Here is a 20,757-nt window from a genome sequence, read left to right on the forward strand (position 1 = left end):
CATAATTCTTTGTAAACTTAATACAAAGAATATTATATTATAATTTATTACACAAATCTTATATTCTGACGTTTCAATCATAATAAGCACTGGTTCTATCACAGTGTCTGTTATATTATTTTAAATATTAGAATGGATATTAAACATTAAGATATACGATTTGCATTGCAAAAATTGTTCTCACATCAAACAAATTATCGTGAAATATTAAGTTTGAATTTATTCTGTATTCAAATATATTATTTTTGACAAATATATAATTAAAAAAAAATAATGTTACAGTGGATATTAAATATTATAAAATATAATATCATTCATAAAAATAAACAATTTTTGAGTTCTTGGCACATTAATTTTTTTCTGTAAAACAAAATACAATTTTTATCATTACAATTAATACTGAAAGTCTGCTCACGAAAACTAAAAATTACAAAATATTATTTATTATAAGAAAGATATTATGTAACTTGTTAGTTAACAAGTTTGGAGATCAATTTGAAAAGAATGTTAAGTTTTATTAGGAACTTGTGATAATATCTAACTAAATTTATTTTAGAAAATAAAAGAAAGCAAATTTATATCAGTAATAAATTATTCAAATGCAATTGAAATTTAATTTGACACCTACATATGTATTATAAATATCAGAAAATATATAACATCTACATTTTTAAGGACATTTTATAGAACCTTCCTTTAGTTCTCATACTAAACTGCTAGTCAAATTATTCATAATTTGTTCAGTATACAATCGCATAATCTTATACAATATCGCAAAATAATATTTCTCATTTGAAAATGATACGATATATTTAATGTCTTAGTAGAATATATTAATTCGGATGTTTATGATAACAGAAATGAACTGTAAAATCCTACAAGAGGTTTTTCAATAAAGATATAACCACCAATTAGATAACTTAAATTACATATTTAGAAATGGTTAGCTTCTTAAACGTATATATCGTTTGGTACACAAGTGATTAAGTTTTAACGAATTAAATTTTGAAATGAAATTTTACCAGGAAGTTCAGGATTTTCTATTATACCCCTAAAATATTTCAATTCTAAAAAATCCCTAATATTATTTGGACATGGCACCTGTCTGCCAGCAAATTCAATAGTTGACATTGGATGAAGGAATTGTTCTGGAAAATCTCTATTGTTCAAAAACCAGGCATCTTTAACCATCGAACCATTTTTTGCATAAAATGGAAGTATGTTTACGGTTAAACGATTTATCTTTGAATACTGTACTTTAAAAAATTCCCCTTCTGTTGCCTTTTCCCAAACGAAGCCATGATTATCAGTAATAGGTTTATTCATAGCTTTAATCAACCAAGGCGATCTATCGAGGTCGTCACGATTTACTCCTATTTGTACTTCATGATCCCACGGTAAGATATCACCGTTTCTCATAGCACCAAGCAGAGACCCAGTCTCTAACCAGAACCGAATACCAACTTCTTCTAATTTATCAAACACATGATGAGCAACTTTTCTTAATCCTGAGAGGCAACAAGGCGGTGTATATCGATTTTGATAAAGATAAGATGGAATGCCATTTATGACTGATCCGAAACATCTATTACTTTCCCTAGAACAACCATACCATTCTACAGAGTTGGAAGCTCTTATAACCTTTTTAATTCCCAATTTTTCAAACATAGATCGTTCGCGATTTTGGTACAACTGTTGTATCTTCCACTGGGATTGTTGATTTCTATACAACAATTTTCCTTCGTTGAAATGATAATTTGACAACATATGAATCTGGTAACAAGTAATAAATCATCTACTAGAATAGGTCTTCCTTATTAGTTAGACATTGACAATTGTGAAGTAAACACATACAAATTTAAAAAATTTAATGACAAGGAATGAAATCAATTTTTACAGTAAAAACAACTCGTTTGTTTTGAATTAATCGAGAACTGAAAGAAGATAAAATTAGTTAGGAACAAAATGAAGTATAAAGTACAAACCTTTGCACCTAATGCAGTTGTTTGTATGTACAATGCATCCGTAAAAGGTAATAAGAAAGGATCAGTTAACTTTCTTAATAATTTAGTCTCAAGCATTGTAGCATGCTTTCCATTCACTCCGTCACATTCATTTCCTGTTGTATGTGAAAATTTGAGACTCCATTCTTTTACTTTTAAGTCTATATTAATGCAATTCAAAGGTACACTTCCTATTGGTATGCTTATTGCGCCTAATTTCTCAGCTTGCGATACAGTCTCCTATAAACAATTACATATATATATATTTAATATTTCCTAAATTCTAGTTAAAAAAGGTACGTAAAACATTACTGTAACATAAAATAATTAAGCTGCGTGATATTTCTTACTTGTATGACTTCCTTTGTAGAAAGCCGACTACCGTCAGGTAAAAATAGAACGTACTTTGTACGTACATAGAAAAGTGGATTTCTTTCATCGTAAGATTTATTAAATTCTAGTTGCAAATTTATTAATTTAACGTTCTGCATGCTTTCGTTCGCGAAGTCCAATTCCAGTGGTGGATATGGGAACTCATTGCTTACTATTAGAATAGGTATAGATGGGAAAAGGTTTAACACAGACTCTACAGTGGAAGTTACATCGTTCTCGAATGCTTCAAATTGTCGTATAACCACAGTTACTAATCGTTCTAATCGGTGATGAAGTTTCTGCGGTGAATCCGTCACCACGCTCGGCGTTAACAACCGCAAAGTGTTTTGTGTTGCAAATAACCTCCATATTCTATACCATACAATGATGTTACCCAATAGTGCAAGCACTAACAATGTTCTTACAAATTTAAGGCGCATAATTATCGCGTATCCTGCGACATCGTTGTATGCAAAATTTTGTTTACTTCATTTTTTATGTCACAACACTCCCAAATTAAATTTGAACGCTTAACAGACCTCCACACTTCAGCATATTTTAATTCATTTCCACTCAGCACTACCAATCCATCATTTTCCATATATAATATACAAGGTATAATTAAAGTACTGTTCGTCTGTCGCAACATCTTTTCGCATCGAATTTATTGTAACATTATAGTCTGAACATTTCTCAATTGTTTTTTATTATATTAAATAGAAATTAAATTTTCATACCGAGAACTCGAAAGGTAAGACCACTTGGCGCTATAATCTAGTGATATTATATTAGATTGGGTGGCAGTAGCGATTCTGCGTGTGTGAAATAACGTGCAGTACACAAATGTGTACACAGCCGCCGCCGCCATGCGTTTGTGTTAGTGTAAAGCGATCCCAACTAGTGTACGTTTGTAGTTCGACGTTCTAACAAATTTAATAGAAGGATAGGATTTACTCGGTGATTGTTCTGTTAGAATCGAAGAAAGCGGAAGGAAGCGAAGTTGAAATAGATTCTGACAAGAGAGCCGTTCGATCGGTACGCTATGCCTCTTCATCGTTACACTCATGCGGTTCTATGCAGGATACCTCTTTCACTGCGTACAAGAGGTGAGGTCACATTAGACGAAGCCAGAACTCAACATTTGGCACTTGCTCAACTTCTACGGGAACTCGACATCGATGTTGTCGAAATGCCGCCGGACGAAAATTCGCCGCTTTGCGTTTTCGTGGAGGATATCGCAGTTGTATGTAATGGCATTGCGCTTATAGCACGGCCGAATGAACCATCGCGCCTAAAAGAGGTATACTTGTTAAATTTCCTGTTAAACTAATTTATATCTCTTAATTACGTTGCTGTCACACTCTTCCGGTTTCAACTTCGCATTACAATAGCGTTTACGAACAATGGATAGAATTTCTTAGTCGATGATTATTGTTTTACCTGCGTTAATGTATAATATGCATCAAATTTGTACAAGCTTCGAACACGTTTGATTAATTATTTAATTTGCACTTCACCAAAAAGAGAAGGTTATTTTGTTTTCTTTTCATTTGTATTAACATCGATGTTAGTTTAAGCATTTGTAATATTAAGCGTTGCGATATATCCGTTGTTTGAGTACTAAAAAGATGATGATCTAATTCCAGATTGAGACAATTAGAGCTGTTTTAAAGAAGGAGTTGGAGATTCCTCTTATAGAAATAGCAGATAAAAATGCTCGTTTGGATGGAGGAGATGTTTTATTTACTGGTAAATGTTGTTTCCAATATTAAATTGATAAAAGCCCAAAGCAGATTTATCTGAGGGAATTAATTGTTTATTATAGGTCGTGAATTTTTTGTTGGTTTGTCTCATTATACAAATGAAGCAGGTGCAAGAGCAGTTGCAGCAGCATTCCCGGAATATCCATGTGTACCTATTAAGGTTGGTTAATGAAAGTAATATTCAATAATTAATATATTTCATATAGTTATCCGCTTTTTAATATAAATTACATTAAACCTTTCAGTCATCTGTTTTAAACGAATCTATTCTTAATGTGTGTCTATTCCACTCTAATGGTATAAAACACATTGCATGTATTACTTTGACAATATATTTCTTGAATTCAGAAGTACGATAGGTGTTGTTTGCATATTGGAACTTTGTACAATATTTATATTTGCATTTCTGTTTTATAGTGTAGTCTGTATTGTTATCAAGTATAACGTGTCGTAATGAAAGAAAGATACATATGTATATTGTGATTTATTTGTTTTAGAAGTATACCTCTTGATATGATATATATGTTGTTATAGTGTTTACATAATGTAATGTTCATTACTATGTCTTAACAATTACTTGAATAAGATGATATGATGATACTTATGACATTTTTCAGATGTAGATCAGTAGATTAAATACATGAGTAATTAGCTTTAGATTTTGGACTAGGTATTATAAATCAAAGTTATAGTTTCATTCTATGATGTTACACACAACATACATACACATATAATGGATTTAAAACATGATTGATAAAGACAAAAGATTAAGAGCAAACAACTTACTTTTATGATGTTCATTTAAGGTGGGTGATGGTGGCGAAGAGGTGATAGTGGAGAGTCTTACCTCAGCCCCAATTCAGGTTTGGGTGTATTAGACTGACTCTCTTTTGCATATATTCTCTTGAAAAAGATTTCACAGTTTAGAAACACGATTTTGCACGACCTTCCAACAAATTTATTTATAAATATATTTTTACCATTACCAATTACAGATTTTAACAGAATGCTTTCAGATGGAGTTTTATATAGTATGTGAGTTATGGCTTAGTGCGATTTTGCACACCAAACACACACCAATATACAAAAAACACATTTCACTTTTGCACGTGGTTAAGAATTATATTTTTTTTTTTGCATAAGTATGTCATGTGTTGTAGAAGTTTGTACAGTGAAACTTCAATCGATCGTTATAAAAAGAATAATGTACATTTAAAGCATGACATATCTTTGAATCTTTTACTAATTATAAAGTTTTAATTGATTGAAGTTACATAATATTTTATTGCTCTTATTGCATTCTAAATACATTGATCAAAGTTAGTACTTAAGTTAATTTCCTTTATTTATGTCTTGTGATGCTACCAAGAGACTGAAAGAATTTATTATTTTTCATTTCTTAATTCATGCATTACATTTAATTATTACGAAAAATATTATGCTTAAAATATTAAAAAAAAAAATTTTATTCTAATAAAAAGCAATTCTTTAAGTTATATTTGAAATATAATACAATTATTATGAACATGTGTGAGGAAGAAGTTGATGATTTTTTGCATTATTGCATTTACAATTAAAATATATCACACGAATTTTAAAATGTATGCCTTTTTTTTATTTTATTATTGTTCACAGGTTGCTGAATCCAAACGTCTTAAAGGTTTAGTTACAATGGCTGGTCCAGATATCATTTGTGTAGGTGCTGGAAAAGAATCTCAGGAAGTTTTGAAGGTATTTAATTATAATTCAAACTACGAGATATCATTTTCTATACATCTACATTGTTTACAATATAGAGAATCGAAAGGGAAGCAACTTATAGTTACCAAACTTTTACCGTGCCTGAAGACGCAGCGGCCAATGTTCTTTACGTGAACGGCACATTAATTCACCGAGCAGAAGATGAAATCCCACAATCAAGTAAAGTTTTCGCAGAGAAAATTGAGTTCCCAACCAGATCTTTACGCATGTCTGAATTAGCAAAGGTTAGTTCTGGTTTGACTTCTTGTTGCTTATTGGTTCGTAGACCAAGACATATTCGCAATATTTAAATCAAGAGAAGACGATATAACTAGCAAACGTGTTAAATTGCTAGAAGTATATATTGATGTGAATCATAAAATCAAGAGTTTAAATATTTCTAACTAGAAATATTACCAAAATGCTGTGCAAAAACTATAATACTGTTGCGGATCTTGCAACTGTTTATTCGTGTCCCTTTGAGGAATCTATCCTGGTGTATGGGATTTTGATAGCATGGGAGTTAAACTGAATTAAACTAATCGATTTAAATTGACTCCTCTAAACTGAGACTATCAACTGCAACTTGTGCACTGACTCTTTGCGCTGACTTTCGTGGATTAAAGCTTTAGACCAAGCCTATGCAACTGAAATTTGCATGCTGGTAACTCTCCTTAATTCATGAAGGAGATCCGTGATGAAAATAATCCGTGTAGGCAACAGTTAAAAGACTCGTGGATGTAGGAAAACTATGTACAAACAGGTCCTGTACCATGTAGAACCGAACAGTTAATACTCAAAAGAATAATAGAATAGATTTCAAAGTAATATCACAGCATTTTTCAGAGTATCACTCTTGCATTTGAGTGGCACTTTGTCGCCATGCACATCGTACATATTTTCAACTATGCACAGTACTTGGACTCACGAGCATCCTGAATTAATAGTCAGGCATAAAATACGGGCCTGTAACGCACACCACGAGCAATCTCATCGTTTGCTCACACCAAAAATGTGATTTGTACCAGCACCAGTTGCACGGGCCGGCTTTATACTGACTCGCGTTCGCGTTACACAGCCTTTTAAATGAATATGTCCATTCTCTGTCCTCGAGGTGATGAATCTAAGGAAAGTAACGTCTCCGGATGATTTCCCTGTAGTGTGATTATTGCTATTGAGTCCATTTGCAGGGGAATCACGTTGCATGTAGAAACGCGCACACGACATGACATAACTAATACGAGGCAAAAAAAAGTTTTTGGACCAACTGTAGTGAGGAATATGGGAATAGATGATGGTAGACATACTAAAAACAAAACTATCGAAAGACAGAAACGTGCTAAAAGCGTAACCACAAGCTCAACATACACACGCGATAAATGATGTATGTGTGATCTTGAAGGCTTACAATGATATCCTTTGCTGTAGTATTTCCTGGTTTCTCTTGGTTAGATAGGTCTCGTTTGCACCATTTGGAAATGTTTGACTAAAGTTTTGCTACTATATTCCGAACTTTTTCCAATTAGTTTAATAGTTGGTATATTTTTACCCCGAAGATAGAAGATGGTCATAATAATTCATTATTAGACATAATAATATTGACGTAGCATTTACGTCGTTCTAAAACTTTAATAATTACTTGAATGAACAAAAAAGATTATTTTATAATTATTTTATAAAGAAAGAATTATCTTAATATATATATATAAAAGAGATTTTATAATTAAGAAGATTAATATATTTGATTTATAAGGTATTTAGATTAGAGATAATATATTGAGAGTTTGTTTACCTTATTTGTAGATTTTTATATTATGTGAATCTCTAATTTTTATCTTGCCATTTGTTTGACAATTCTTTATTTTATCATTCTTTAACTTTATCGCGGCAGCATTTACAGATACATATTTTTTGTATATTTCATAATTTCAAACATATTCCATGATTGTTTTCCATTTATTATCTTATATTCTAAGCTTCGATCAACATATACACAATGAATTTCTATGTACAACAAATTCGATATCAAAATATTATAGTAATTTATATTGAATGAAACTTCTTTTTTACAAAGACTTAAAATGAACAAAAAAAAGATTGATTTGTAAATTGTGACAGTAAATCAAAATCAACTTTTAATGTAGCACAAAAGAAAATAAAATCATCAAATTAATAAAATATATTAATATATAGTTAATGTCTTCTACTTTTGATATTTTATTTTATACATAATTAGGAGTCAGTTATTAGAAACTAATCATCAATGTTCTGATACCTTTGATTGCATTTGCTACTAGTCTATAAAAAGTGTTCACCTAAATATTCAAATAGAGCTCTTCTACAATTCAATTATATACTACAAAGTTAATAATATATGTATATAAGCACTGATAGTTGAAAGTTATTATGCTGATTCACATTATAGCAAAGTTACGCGATTAAGAGTCTACCAAACGGAGAAATGAAACAAAATTTCTGTATAAGAACAAATTTCGTATGTACACAATATACATTGCAAAATGCTTAAATTGTTTTGACATATTTATCACAATCGTAGGATAATAATACTATTTGCATTGCTATGGTATAGTTTAAAATCATGACATCATTTAAATACATTTATCATACTTTTATACTTTTCAATATGCATGGTTTCACGTTTGCATACAAGTTTTTTTTTCTTTTACATTTCTTACAACTTTCCTTTCGTAAATATTACGATTTTATTGTAATTTAATTGACTTTTGCAATTGAAATGAATTTTACAACGAATAATTTACACTTTGTAACGTTTAGGTTTAATATCATTCTGTATATCCTTTTGCAAATTTTCAAAAGTGTATAAGGCTACAAAGTTGTAAACAAAATAAAGATATGCTAGACGTTATTGTCTAGTCCTGAACAATTAATTCCCTACCCAATTGAAGAGGAATATATGTATGTATGTATTCATTGTTAACGTCCTTACAAAACATTCGCTACACTTTGTGCGAACGACTTAATATAATACGTGTAATGTAATTAATTTCAAGACTTTATACACGATTTTACTCAGTTTATTGCTAAACTTAAGATTAGTATTTCTTTATTTTAATTTGTATTACAAATGATCACGTCTGCTTATAATTATTCAAATTATTTTAATTAAGATTATCAGTAAATTTCTTCTAAATATCTAGATTGTATATCTATAGATCGTCTTCTAAATAAATATGTTTACTAAAATATAATATCGAAATTTTGAACAATTGTAAGCAAACACGTGAAACATACTATTGGTTATTATATAACTTATAGTATCTGATGTATCGTTATTTATTTTAAGTATTTATAAGAATGCAAATATTAATTTTTTACAATTGGTGGATGGAAAACATTTCGAAATTTAGGAACAATTATCATGGTGAGCGGATTAAAAAAAATAATACAGTCTTACTGTATTTATTGTATTCGAATTTATCCAAAGATTTGTCTTTACTAAACACACACATACACACCGGAATATTAACTCATTTGAAGCACATCACTATTTTATGTATCACTGGGCAGTTTTCATATTTTTTCTCTCCCCTTTACTTATATTGTTACTTCACTTATTTGCGCAACTATAATTTTCATGTCATTGGTAAAACACCTCAACGAATTTAAATAATTATCGACGTCGATTTCATTTGCGTCATTAAGAGTAAAAAGTTAAAACAGATGTATGATTTCCTCGTACAAGTAAAAATGGTGGCATATCGCGCGTCAGAGTTTCAAGCCATGCCATATAGAGAGGTGCTGATACAGCACCTTTTCGGGGCATTGGCAATGTCCTAGAGCAAAAGTATATTATACAGTAAAGCAATTTCTTAATAACTATGATGCAACGTAACTCCGTGTTCCCACATTTTTACTCACATAACTACTAAATTAGCTTCCATCGAATTTTCAAATAACAGTTCCCGTAAACGTAGATGCCTATTCGTTTTTTCATTCATAGCTATCAGTTCAGAATCTTTAATAACATCTGAAAGTAAATTTGGTTCTTTAAATAATTTAAAATAAATAAGGTGTTTGCAAGCATGTTTAACATTTATCTAACAATACCATCATCTGTTGTTTTAGGGTTTTCCTTTTGTTGAAAATTTGCTATCAGTGAGTCAAAGAAACTTTTTGTACTATCCTGTGCTGGTTTCGAAATATCTGGTATAACTTTTAATGCAGAATAATCTATTCTAAATTTCGATAAAAGACTTGCCATACTACGAACAGAAAAAAGCAATAAGATTAACACATTTATTTAGACCAATCCTGTTGCTTTAAAAAGATAAGTGCGACTTACTTTCTCTGCTCATATTCGAGCTCCGAGTTTTTATTCGCTAGGGCGAAAACTCTTAATCTACTGTTAGACCAATTACGTCTTGTACTAATGATATATGGTAGCAAAAGGGTTAAACCACCATCGTCGTACAACCACCACACGTCTATTGTACCCTTTTTTTGTTTACGTTGGAACTTTGTTACGACGTTAAGTATATCTTTTGCTACGGGTATAAAAGTCTGTCGAGTTTCACGTTGATCATCCGCGGTTGGATTAGGGTACTCGTTGATCGTTTTCGATCTTCGAGGTGCCGGACTACCGGGAATAGATATATCAGACGTACTACTAGCTGTAATTGATTAAGAAAATGTAACAAAAATTCGACTTTGATGTGAACTAAAGTTCTAGATATTTTGCGAACCTTGGCTAAGCTGAGAGAAGCTTTGATTCCCTGGTAACGTTTGGGCGTTTTTCTTCTGCTCCTCAGCATCTCCTACAATCGTGCTACAATCTAAACCTTCGCTTATTCGAAGAAGCGCCACTGCTATATGCATATCTAAAGCTTTGCTAAATAAAACAAGAAATGGAGTACAATGGTTTTTCATTCTATATGTTCCGCCTACTTATATCTTACTTGCATCGAAAAAGGTCACAAACAATCTCAAGTATATGCAAGAATACTCACTGCATAATGTTAAAGTACATATTCAAATTCTCTCGTGGACAAGTAGCCCAGTCTTGTTTGTAGCCCATCAACAAAATGTTAGGCCTCATTTTTCCCAAGCCGGCAGCTTGTAAAAGAGATGTGGTACCGTCTTGAAAGTTGGCCCCATCCACCAGTGAATAAAACGCCTTGATTTTATTCACTCGGAACCAAGAAGTACAATTCGCGATCATGGAGTTGCGTGTTTTGTACGATATCGGTGTCTAAAGTGAAGAAATTTTAATATGTGAACGTTGCATATTAAAATGCATTAATATTAATAATACCTCAACGATGTGGCCACAAATGAATAAACTATTATTTTTCGTGATATGATGCGCAAAATCGACGAGCGCTGATCTTGTACTTGGTGTGCCAGTGAGTACCAACAATTGAGGTCTATAATTTTTCACATGTTCCTCGACTCTATCTAATTGCTGGACAGCGTTTAAGGCATTATTGTATGTTTGGGCCTGTGTCGTAGAGCCCCAGTTTACATCTGCAAGATAATTAGTTTCTCGATTCATTTATATACTGCTACTTATTGCAATTGAGTCATCATACGTTACCTGGTTTTCTGTACGAAACTATTAGATAAAGGGCTAAAACTACACATAATGTAATCAATGCTGTCCACCATGAGATCAAGAACATCACAGAAATACAAATAACAGAGCCAGCAAGACTCAGCCACATATTGTAATACTAAAATAAGAAAAATATATACATAATTCGAGAACATTTTTAATTAAGAAAATTATCAAGTGCAAACGCTACCTTAAACGTTGGTCTCCAACCGATTGGTTTAGCGAGCGAAGCATGGAAGGTGCTAAAATTAACAAGAGTATAGGCAGCCAGAAAGAAGTTTGAGATCAACGGAGCTATAGCGTTTAGTTCCCCTAAATGGAACAACAATTTTTAATCGTTATATTTACCAATGAATAATTGTTTAAGTAAGCGATACAATTAACATTAAGAGAGTGAAAATGTTTACCGATTAAAATGAAACCAACAGCGATAACAAACGTGAGAAAATAACCACGAATCGGTTCCTTGTCTTTGTCACCGCTGAACCACTCGATTCCAGGATACAGCTTGTCCAGACACAGCGCCTGGAATACTTTAGGTGCGGAAACCAGGGATGCTAAGGCGCTCGACAAAGTAGCCGCGAAGCAGCCAGCGTAAATAAATGGTCCAAACGCGGACACCAATTCGATCACCTGAAAAATTCGTACAACAGTCAACGCAAGATGGAATTACCTATTTAGGAACAGACTGTTAATATCTTTTGTCCGCAATACCTGAAAACTATTGTGGCTACCGTAAGAACAGTTCCCAGTGCAATTGAATTTCGTGCCATATGTGGTCCATACTATTTGACTGGAATTTAAAATAGCAATCGGGATTTCGGTTGTCTCGTTGGTCGCGTTCAAGCTTGATAAGGCAGTGTATGAGCTGTTGAAAACGTTCCACAGATCGTTAACATCACCAGATGCGTCTCGCACGACTGTGCCTCCCACCATGAAGGCCATAAAGAGGTAAGATATAGTTGTTAGAAGAATAGCCAACAGTGTTCCCTTGGGAATAGCTGTTTGTGGATCCTATTCGGAATACAAGCTTACACTGTGATTCATAATCGATCTATACATTCATCCTTTATGTTCTTACTTAAGAATCTAATATAGTATAAGTAAATTAAATATTCTAATGAAAGCTTAATAATTAAAGTATCAGGAAATTTTCCCTGTAAGGACGAAAGGACTAAATCACCTTCAAGTCACCGGATATATTCGCACCTGCCAGGATACCTGTAGCAGCCGGGAAAAAGATAGCCAAGACTGAGAAAAAATTATGTTCCACACCCTCGCTGTATCTGTAATCCGAATAAAAGTTCTCCTTGAATAGATCACCTGTGAACAGAAAGCGAATAAAGTGTAAGTTTCAAAGAAACGATATACTCATCGACAGTTGCCGCAAACATTACCGTTGTATCCTACAAATCCTTTAGCTCTTTCTTGGTCGTCTTTAGGACCAATAAAGGTGCCGATCATGAAATCAGCGATAGCTAGGAGCAGGATAATCAACAAGCCAATCTGAGCCTTCGCTTCCCATTCCAAACCGATCATGACGATCAGTAACAGTAAAACGATCGTGATGCAACCTGTACGAGAAAATGAAAGAAGAAAGAATAACAGTGTTTTAAACAGCGACAGAAAAGAGGTCGTTGATAGCTGCATGGTGCAACATGTTCCTTTTAAATACTGACCTATAATTCTAATGTCCGTATTGTCGCAATCGACGATGCAAACTCCGTTCGCTTTTAAGCAGTCGACCATGCTCTCGCAAAATCCAACAACGTACATGGAACAGGCGACCGCGTTCGCCAAGGAAAATATTAAGCCTATGGATCCGCCGAATTCGGGCCCCAGTGACCTGGAGATCATGTAATACGTGCCACCTGCGGAAAATATATAATTAATCTTATCGACCGACACCAGAGACGATGAGAATTTACACAACGAGCGGGGCACGCGAACCGCATCGATCGATGCGAGCACCGGGAGAGATTTATTTCGGTAAAAACGAACATTTCCGTTCGTCTCGCGCTCCAATCGATGGTGAACGGGTCGCCCGACGATATTTACCTCCTTTGATGAGGCCGTTTGTACTAATCGCCGACATCGACAACGACGTTATCGTAGTCACAGCTGTCGTTGTTAAAATCAATAAAATAGTTTCCCCTAAAAAAGCGATAGAGAAATTTCGGGTCTGTAAAATATAATGGTTCTTTTTATAGATTTATATAAAATTACCTATTCCTGCTTGCGCCACGACCCAGGAGAGCCGTAGAAAGAGCATCACCCCCCAAATATTTAAAAGACATCTCAGCAGAACTCCTTGGATCCATCCGAATTTTATTCCGGAAGTCGGTGGCTTCACGTGCGCTAATGGCAAACTGTGAGATCCTGAGCCCTGTCGGTTAATTAACAAAAGAGAATTCAGTCTATTTGGCTCGATCAGGCTTGAACCTGAATGGAAGAATAGAACACGTTCGAGTTCCGGCAATCAGCCGTCTACATCGTTCAAGTTCAAGTTAAATCATTGTTCCACATACCGTGGAGGAGTTACCCGGCTACTGAAGGAGTTTCTACGATTCCGGATAGGACTGGTTCCAGTCGCAACTAAATAAGTATTTACTAGGAGAAATTAAACGGCAGAGGTTGCCGAGGGATCCGTGGATCTCTCTACGTGAGTGTTACGCGTAAATTGAGATTTAGAGGTGGTTATCGGCATTGAAGGTGATTCGTCTAGAGGAAGGGTCGCCAGTCGACCAATGAAGACTAACGATTTACGTAACAATGCCTCACATGTCATACATTACACGTCGCCCAATGTTGAGATCGTTTTTCAGAAATCCAACCGCGATGATCTCGAGGGCCCGTCTTCGAGAGGGAAAATGTGCATCAGAAAAATAATAAAATGCAAGAGGCGGCCAATATGGAGGAAGATCGATCTTCAGAGGAAATCGGAGGGACATTAGAATTGAAAGCAACGGAAGTTGGAATGGAAGTCTCATAGAGCAAAGTTGGTTCATCGGATTGGTATGACATGAAAGTCAAACAGATTCGAAACAACTAGCTTCGATCACTTTAAATGCACGCAGATCTGTTTGTGGAAGCCTTAGGAAAGCCAGTGTGTGAATACTAATCGAATCACGCCCCCCTGTTGATACGATCTTGCGTAAAACTGAAGGACCCAAGGATTTTCGATGTAAAACGTGAACGTTTCCAGCGTCATTCGTTCTTGTCGAAATGAATATTTAATAACAGTCTATTTCTCGACTTCCTTTGGCGAACTTGATGACCCTTTACTACCGTTAATGAGCTAAAAAAATTGATTTGGAGAACAGAAGCACGAACATCCGCGGTTCAAGGGTACCTTCTTGCGAGCCTGCTCGACTAGCTTATAGCTCTTACAGAGATGATTATTTCATCCCATTATTTCCCGTTATATCCTCGAATATCGTGTGTGCCTTGGACTACGGTGTAATTGTAAAATTATTCTTGCTGCATCTGGAGCGGAGCCGACCTCGCGGTGGCAGTTTACCCTCCGAAAGTAAGGTATCGAAAACAGATCAATGTGAGCGAATAAATTAAATTACACCCACCGGGAGAACTTATAAACGCGACGTAATATCTTCGATTCAAAAATTTCTTTGCGTAATCTCTCGTCAAAGTATAGAGTACAAGTCTATCGTTAGGAATTTTCCAAACTCTTTTTTTTCCCCTCAGCAGTTGCTGCGCCGTGAAACAATGAACCCAACTATCTTTCTCCTCCCGATGCAAGTCGCATTATGAAGATGTGCAACGAGCGAGAGGACGGTCCGGGCGGTTACTCCTCTGTTCATCGTCGCAGATCATGCACGCAAGTACTCGCGACGTGCGTAAGTGAATTACGAGCGCGTCGCATCGAAAGAAATGAAACGACGAGGAAAGGAACACGCTTCTCGCCTACTGGCCACATACACTCTTCCGTTACCGACACGTCCGTACGATACGTGGTATAATAGTCAAATAATAACGAACGCTTATCCCTCGGCCCGTAATGTATTCGGAGCACGCGTTTTACTGGTCCTATCGACGCTGTCATTAACAGCCGTCCGTGTGCCGCACACACTCCTATCCGCCGCTGATATTTCAATTTTCTCTTCCGTCTTTGGCTCCCTTTTCGTCTTTCACCTCTGCCATTGACCGATCGAATTACTCGCGATCGATTCAACCGAATTAAATCGAGTACGCTGCTCATCGTTGACCTTTTACGCGTCGACTGACACGGTTAAGTAATGCGAACGAGCAGGCGTTAAAATACATGTTTCATTACGTACGGTTTTCGTACGCTAATGGACACTGGAACGTACGAGTGTGTCATAAATGAGAAATTGAGGGCCAAAACGTGAGAGATCGGATCTTTGTTATCTCGCAGAGAATGAAAATCAAAGTGTTATGTATCGAAAATGTACTAATCAAGTGTAGAATTAATCTGGCAATTAATTGAATTCCTGAGATGAGATATTTCAACTGAATTGGATTTAAGGTAGCGCTCGAACAGAGATATTCATTTCTCGATCGAACGTTTCAAGTTGGCGAGCATTGCGCAGTGAACGAGGCGGTCTTGTTGCATTTATGATCATTTCAAGTGATGCTTTAATTGTTGATCCGAACGTGGGGGTCTCCCTGCGTATTTTAATATGCTGTGAGCCATCAAGATTGCCCACGTTCGCGCGCGTTTCTCAAGATCCTGCGATCGATCGTCGTCGTGCGAGGCATTGCTAATTAAATTCAACGATTCGAGAGATAACGATGCCGAAAAGTAATATGTGCTCGCTGTACGCGTTTTCCAGAAGCATCGTAGACGAATGAATTTTCGCAAGCCAAGCGTTACTAATTAGTTCTGCCGATTCGATGTAAATAAGCGTGCATCTCATGCGTATCAATTTGATTTCACGCGGACCGGTGCGTCACTCTGAAAGCAAATATTGCAAATTTACAGCTTCTAATTTTTTTAATTAAAACCTCGTAAAAACCGCGATGCTAATCAATTTCAGCAGATCGAGAAACAGACAGTTACGATATTACAAAATATCAGCGAACTCGACGAAGAAAAGTAATTCTCGTGCGTTGCGAATTGAATAAACCTAATCCGCCCTTGTCTGGCAGTAATGAAGAGGGAAATATTTCCAATTTCTATGCAAACAAATGGCGTTAGCTTTCTGTTGATTCAGATCTAAGAGACTACTGCATTAATATTAAAACTACGTTTTAGATCCGAATACCCTAAAGTCCCGTTAGTCATCAAAGGGCTTACGTTTCACTCGGTAATTCCGTTCGAAGGTTCTAATTCCGTGGCACGCGGTGAAAGGCAAAACCCTTGTTTCATCCACCTCTTTCTTTGGATGTACAAACGAACCAACGTCATCGAAATTATCTTCCAACCGATCCTACCGCTGGCATACGAGGCGATCGAGCGTGCTCTCGATCGTATCCAAAATTTATTTAGGTTGAATTATAGTTAACCCCGTGTCAGGGGCAATCTAAATGATGGATTTAAGTCGTTACGATCCTACGGTTGTGCCGGACATATCATATTTCGTCGCAGCAATCAGTTTAGCCGAGCTTATATTCAGCTAAACACACCATGAGACTTTGTAAAAGTTTGGCTGGCTCCAAATGCACGCTACAACACGTGGATCGTTCAGTCGAACCGGGGGAACTTGATTAGAACAAATGTAAGGTTTCTTTAATTGGTGTCGTACGATTTCAGGGAGACCAATCAAGGAACAATTTTCGACTATGTATTTCTAGACAGCACCTTATCACGCGTAATAGGACACAATTAAGCAACCCTTCTGGTTATCAGCTCTTTCGAGAAATGCGATATTTACTTCTCGCTGGGTGTTTGACTGTTGAACACGCTTAATATCGAATCAGACTCGTTTAAGTTCATCTAGTTCAATGCAGAGGCTCAGCCATTATTTTTAACGATCAATTGTATTATGCTAGAATATATGCACGCATGAAAAATCCTCGAGCAAGTGTGTCCAATGAAATGATCGAGCTTTCGTTTGATGTGAATTTCGCTTGGTTTCGTTCCCTATTTATTGCTCTGTTTTTACATAATGTAAGCAGTTTATCCGTAAAAAATGCGCACGTCCAATATTAACTCTTGATAAACAAACGTTGCGGCACGATCGAAGATACACGCCGCGATTCGAACGCAGAAATGGTAAAAACTCGCTATCTACAATATTTTATAATGCTCTTCTTGCAAATTGCTTCTGTTCCTTTTCCTCGTTCTGTTTATTTTACGACACAACCAACGATTGCACGTTATAAAACAATTTATTGTTAATCGCCGTGACTTTAAGGAGCAACATACGCGCGTACCCTTCCCAGGAAGAACTCACGAATCCGTGTGCCATTATGCGCGCGCGTACACTTGTTTAATTTTAGAACAAAGTGGTCGGACAAGAGAGAGAATCATAAATAAGGGACGAATCGAGCTAAGAAATGGGTGAATGTCAATGGACGCGGTGCATCATCTCTCTCGTGGTGTACGATCGTTATTATTAATTATTGACATCAATGCATCGCAGTTTTTAATCGAGGAGACCAAACAGAGTAACGATGGCTATACACTTCGAATTTCTTCGAAACAAACAGAAGTTTTCGTAGGATTAACCCAGTCTTTTTCGTAGATCGATGTCTCATTAAATATAGTATTCCACTACTTCGTTTCTGGTTTGAGTCTACTTGAACCAAGCAAGTACTGACTCACCACCATTAAACTACACGATTTATCTCTTCTGAAGAATTTTTGTTTCGTAATAAACGGGTATAGCTGATCTAACCGACGTTATGTAAAACAATACACAAACTGCTGGAAGCATGTACCCAAGCATACTGCGTTGCATTTTGATCGGAGTCTAATTAACCAACCGCACCCTGATGGCTGAAACTTAATCACGGAAGACTTGCGCAAACACCAATTCGTACAATCTTTCATCTGTTCAACAAGTTGGAAAAAAAAATACAAGAAACTGACCGTACACTAAAGCAAACTTCCTCGTTTATGAAAACATCATCGGAATCGGAAGAACTCGGCTCGCGGAAACACATCAGACGCTCATCGAAAAAGTCGACAGGGAGATCCAGGAGCTGGATCGCTACGAGGAGAATACCAAACGCGTAACATCACACATCGGTAGTATACCATAATGAACACAACTACTGTCGCACGAGTAAAACAAAGAAATAGTGGTCCCTATTAATGGTCAAGTATCATCATTCTTACCTTGTTAAGCAGAGTGGGATTGTGGAGCTCGTCCAAAGACGGCCTATGAGCAGCCTGAATACTCATGATGTTCCTGTAATTGTCCAGCCTAGGCAGTGCCTCTCTGGTCATGTGCCTGAGGGATTTTTTCGTTTCCTGTTCGCCAAGCAGGCTGGCGCGACCCTCGAGACTGTCCACCCGGTTCACGTGGAACCTGGTCCTCCTCAGTGGATTCAATTCCACCGTCTCCGGATCGATGTCGCCGTTTATACCGTTCTCGTGAGCCATTTTCGTTTCTCTACACTTTTCGCTCTTGCCAGTTCTAATCACGTATCATACGATTCTTCTACCGCTGAGACACAACTGGCAACGATCAGGTTCGTCGACAGTCTGGAAGTTGACTCGTTACGTTTATTTGTAGACCGATCAAGCTGGACTGTGGACGTTTAGGGAAAAACAATCCTCTAATTCCTATAGTGCACCCGACGAATTGGCCAATTTATTGATTCACCATCGGATCGGGATCGTTCTGTTAACAATCAGTTTACAATCGAGAGCGTTACATTCGTTGAGTATGTATTTTTAGTGGCTTGTGTTCGTAAGCGGAGTTTCTTGGAAGAATTCGTAACGAGAAGCTTTTACAGGTTCTTCTTGTCTTTTCCAAGAAGATACAGATGGACTATTAGTTTGATTGTCGTATCGAGATAAAGATTCATCGTTAATTTGCATTCTGTACAACCATGCGGAGCATAAGTTTCGCCACAGGATTCTAATAAGATTTCTCTGATTAGAGTAAATAATCTCGCGATGAAACCCACTGTGCTCCAAAAGGTCGATAATTAGAAACTAATCTGACTGAACGAGGGTGGCACAAAAAATCTTTGAAGTAAAAGCCATATGGGTTTTGATTCAAGATCTCAAAGATTTTTCATAAATGTTAACTATATACTCAAGTTTTCATAAATGACTGATTTAACAGAAAAATATCTAGCATCCCCTAGAATCGACTTATCTAAAAAAGAAATGCTCGATGCCCTTGATTCTAGAGTTACAATTAGTTAACAACTAGCGCGTAGGTATGTCAATTATGAAATTACCCTTGTTTACAACACTCCGCACATAATTACTGTTTCTCGACGGGTTAATGCATGAATGATCCAGTTATCGAATTAATTGTTCCTTGCAACGTCGTAAAAAAGAAATAGTTTTCTAGTTGAAACAGAGAAACCTTGTCCCGTTTCCATTTACTCATTAACAAATTATAATTATATAAAAATAAACTAGCTGTTAGATAATTCCGTGTGTGGTGGTCGTTTTTCACAAGTTTTGAGTTAAATCATAGCAAGTTGAGTCGACTAATTATCACAATAATTGATCTTAATTAACCTCTAGATAGATCCCGAGATCAAAACTGCTACTTGTGCACCTTTAATGACATTTTTTCATTGAATTATTTCAAATTCCCTGCAACTCGAGAATATCACGTGTTGTAAGAAATCGAAACTATTGAACGATTATACATAAATTATACTTTCAAACTAAATTTCATCAGGAATTATTAATGAGCCGAAGTTTAAAAAATTAATTGTGACTCGCAAATACTCATAATTAATTGCTACTAATTAATAGCTAATCACGACTCGATAGTCGAAGAGAAAAACTACACAAGAAATTCAAATAAAGCACTGAGGATTCAAAAAGGATTCCATTCTCGATAAATTAAAAAGAAGACAGGAAGTACCGGAAGTTCGCACGAGCGATGTTAGTAGTTCGTATTGCTTTCACGAAAACGGCTGCGAGAGATTATAGAACGACAAACAACCTCGTAAACCCTCCCAATCGTCTATTTTCCGAAGGTATTTCAACTGTACTATTCTATTTTAAAAGCAACTTCCTGACTTGACTATCAATCTATGACAGAAGAGTGAAAACAATATGAGGAAGTTAGCGTACGATTACCCTCCGCAAGTTCCGCTTTCCCTTCACTGTTATATTATATCACAACATTAATTACAAGATCCGATTCAACGGCAGCCAAATACG

The 20,757-nt window shown here is 35.8% G+C and overlaps 3 protein-coding genes and 1 long non-coding RNA gene across 4 annotated transcripts; 2 read left to right on the forward strand and 2 right to left on the reverse strand.

Annotated features, from left to right (window-relative positions):
- Positions 1 to 481: 481 nt before the first annotated feature.
- LOC143425028 (ribitol 5-phosphate transferase FKRP) lies at positions 482 to 3,010 on the reverse strand. The gene is made up of 3 exons (XM_076897470.1): positions 2,354 to 3,010; positions 1,986 to 2,243; positions 482 to 1,773 (listed from the first exon to the last, which is right to left on the reverse strand). Exons 1-3 carry the CDS (start codon positions 2,813 to 2,815, stop codon positions 991 to 993), a joined length of 1,503 nt encoding a protein of 500 aa, XP_076753585.1. The 5' UTR covers positions 2,816 to 3,010; the 3' UTR covers positions 482 to 990.
- Positions 3,011 to 3,235: 225 nt separating this feature from the next.
- Positions 3,236 to 8,765, forward strand: LOC143425548 (N(G),N(G)-dimethylarginine dimethylaminohydrolase 1). The gene is made up of 5 exons (XM_076898445.1): positions 3,236 to 3,675; positions 4,022 to 4,124; positions 4,201 to 4,298; positions 5,774 to 5,869; positions 5,935 to 8,765. The coding sequence occupies exons 1-5, from the start codon at positions 3,418 to 3,420 to the stop codon at positions 6,187 to 6,189; spliced, it is 810 nt and encodes a 269-aa protein (XP_076754560.1). The 5' UTR covers positions 3,236 to 3,417; the 3' UTR covers positions 6,190 to 8,765.
- A 525-nt stretch (positions 8,766 to 9,290) lies between these two features.
- Positions 9,291 to 19,032, reverse strand: Ncc69 (sodium chloride cotransporter 69). The gene is made up of 17 exons (XM_076898408.1): positions 18,736 to 19,032; positions 13,698 to 13,857; positions 13,530 to 13,625; positions 13,151 to 13,342; positions 12,869 to 13,045; positions 12,655 to 12,794; positions 12,186 to 12,485; positions 11,879 to 12,104; positions 11,662 to 11,783; positions 11,454 to 11,589; positions 11,172 to 11,383; positions 10,867 to 11,108; positions 10,603 to 10,748; positions 10,203 to 10,530; positions 9,968 to 10,122; positions 9,779 to 9,887; positions 9,291 to 9,693 (listed from the first exon to the last, which is right to left on the reverse strand). Exons 1-17 carry the CDS (start codon positions 19,000 to 19,002, stop codon positions 9,558 to 9,560), a joined length of 3,144 nt encoding a protein of 1,047 aa, XP_076754523.1. The 5' UTR covers positions 19,003 to 19,032; the 3' UTR covers positions 9,291 to 9,557.
- LOC143425559 (uncharacterized) lies at positions 18,569 to 19,335 on the forward strand. The gene is made up of 3 exons (XR_013102051.1): positions 18,569 to 18,714; positions 18,823 to 18,993; positions 19,136 to 19,335. It is a non-coding gene; the product is annotated as an uncharacterized LOC143425559 (long non-coding RNA).
- Positions 19,336 to 20,757: the final 1,422 nt, after the last annotated feature.

This window comes from Xylocopa sonorina, chromosome 7, assembly GCF_050948175.1.
Source record: "Xylocopa sonorina isolate GNS202 chromosome 7, iyXylSono1_principal, whole genome shotgun sequence".
NCBI classification, from domain to species: Eukaryota; Metazoa; Arthropoda; class Insecta; order Hymenoptera; family Apidae; genus Xylocopa; species Xylocopa sonorina.